This window comes from Dinoponera quadriceps, unplaced genomic scaffold (assembly GCF_001313825.1).
Source record: "Dinoponera quadriceps isolate SergipeBrazil2010 unplaced genomic scaffold, ASM131382v1 C3931984, whole genome shotgun sequence".
NCBI lineage: Eukaryota > Metazoa > Arthropoda > Insecta > Hymenoptera > Formicidae > Dinoponera > Dinoponera quadriceps.
This window is the reverse complement of record NW_014568178.1, coordinates 1-2041: the sequence shown is the minus strand read 5'-3', so window position 1 is coordinate 2041 and position 2041 is coordinate 1. Positions and strand designations below refer to the sequence as shown.

The 2041-nt window shown below is 34.0% G+C and overlaps 1 protein-coding gene across 1 annotated transcript; it reads left to right on the top strand.

Moving 5' to 3' along the window:
* The first annotated feature begins 901 nt into the window (after positions 1-901).
* LOC106751526 (protein no-on-transient A-like) lies at positions 902-1967 on the top strand. Its single transcript, XM_014632425.1, has 3 exons — positions 902-1138; positions 1226-1444; positions 1647-1967. Exons 1-3 carry the CDS (start codon positions 911-913, stop codon positions 1950-1952), a joined length of 753 nt encoding a protein of 250 aa, XP_014487911.1. The 5' UTR covers positions 902-910; the 3' UTR covers positions 1953-1967.
* The last annotated feature ends 74 nt before the right edge of the window (positions 1968-2041 follow it).

Sequence of the window (2041 nt, the reverse complement as noted above, 5' to 3'; positions counted from 1 at the left end):
AAACATGGTTGATTAATTATGTAATCACTGTGTGCTGACAATTGAAATACAAAACTATTAAAAATAAAAATTAAAAATAAAAATCCTCGAATGCACCTCAAATCGGGAGATATATTGTTATTAAAATCGAACGCATTTAATAAATACTGTATTTGGTTGTAATATTATTTTTGTAATTATATTAATTTATATGTTACATCAAACGATATCAATGTATACAGAGTGTCCTAGAACTCATTGGACAAATTTCATGAGTGCGAATTGAGTAAAAAAGTTTTGTACTGTTTTGCAAACAACATGCAAAATTATGAGTTACTAATTGCTGAAGTAATAAATTACTGAAGAATTGTGAAATAATAAATAATTACTGAATAATACTGAAAATGCCCATGTGTATGTCAGGGATTTGATCAAATCTCCATTTTTATCATCTCCCTGCGACATATACACGGAAAAAAATTAGTCATAAATCAAGAATAGATATTCTCATATATAAGCGAGAATGCTGTAATCTTCTTAGGAAATATTTAGTTTTGAATTGAATTCAAGTAATACTTGCATCAATATAAAAACTTGATAGGTTTTTAAAGAATCTTTAGGCTCTGTGCACAATAGAGCATGCATTAGGAATAAGAATAAATATTAAATATTGGGAGTAGGAATTGTAAGAATGATTTTTACAGAACGGAATAAAATGAATAGCTATATGACAATTTCTATATTAATATCTTGCATTTCATATTTTCCATTGTATTTAATCACATCATTCCTCATTCTTATTCATAATATTTAACATTTTTTCTTAATATATTTCCATTGTATGCAGGCCTATAATAAAAAAATATATAAAATATCGCAAAACATACAGGATGATAACAACTAAGCACTAAAAATTATTATGATTTTACAGATGAAAATGAATGATTCCATGGATGGAGGCATGGATAACCCTATGCCGGAAGGCATAGGTGGAATGGGTGGTGGAATGGGAGGTGGGATGGGTGGTGGAATGGGAGGTGGAATGGGAGGTGGAATGGGAGGTGGTATGGGAATGGGTCGCGGCGGAATGCGCGGTGGTGGAAGAGGTGGACGTGGCGGCGGCGACAGAAATATGGGCGATAGAAATAGATCGCAAGATGTAAGTTCACGCTTTATATTCGTTGGACAAATTCTTAATTACCTCAGCAAAAGTGTAACAGCTATTTGAACTGTGTGTTTATTTTAGGACCGACTGATGGAACGTATCATGGCTATCAGTGGACCTACTCATGAGCTTCCACCTCAAGAAGTGACAGAGAAGAAATTTAGCGGCAGAAATCGCTTATACATTGGCAACTTGACAAATGATGTTACAGAAGAAGAGATACAGACAATGTTCCGCAAATATGGAGAAATATCTGAGCTGTTTGTTAACAAAGAGAAGAGTTTTGCCTTCCTCAGGATGGTAATCACAGATTATTTATAAGTCGTTTTAAGAATGAACGAAGCTTGAATGAATGAATAATGCAACATATGATTATAATAATTACCGGTTGATGTAAAATGATAAAAACTTTGGCTGTTTATAGAATGATGTCATTGCTATTATAAAAATATTATACATTTTCCAGTAACACGTTAAGACATGATAAATTTTTTCTATCTAGGATTATAGAATAAATGCTGAAAAAGCAAAGCACGAATTAGATGGTACGATGCGCAAAGGTCGTGCGTTGAAGGTACGTTTCGCCCCTCACTCATCAACAATCAAGGTGAAAAATCTTACACCTTGGATATCCAACGAGCTTCTTGAAAAGTCCTTTGGTGTATTCGGTGAAATCGAACGTGCAATTGTCATTGTTGACGATAGAGGTAAAAGCACTGGCGAAGGAGTAGTCGAATATTGCCGAAAGCCGTCTGCTCAGCTAGCTTTGAGGAAATGTACAGAAGGCTGCTATTTCCTCACGGCGTAAGTTATTAGTATTTTGCTAAAAATAAATTTTACAATTTTTATCAAATCCCCGAAGCCACGCTTGTTTGATGAATCATTATCTGCGAGTGC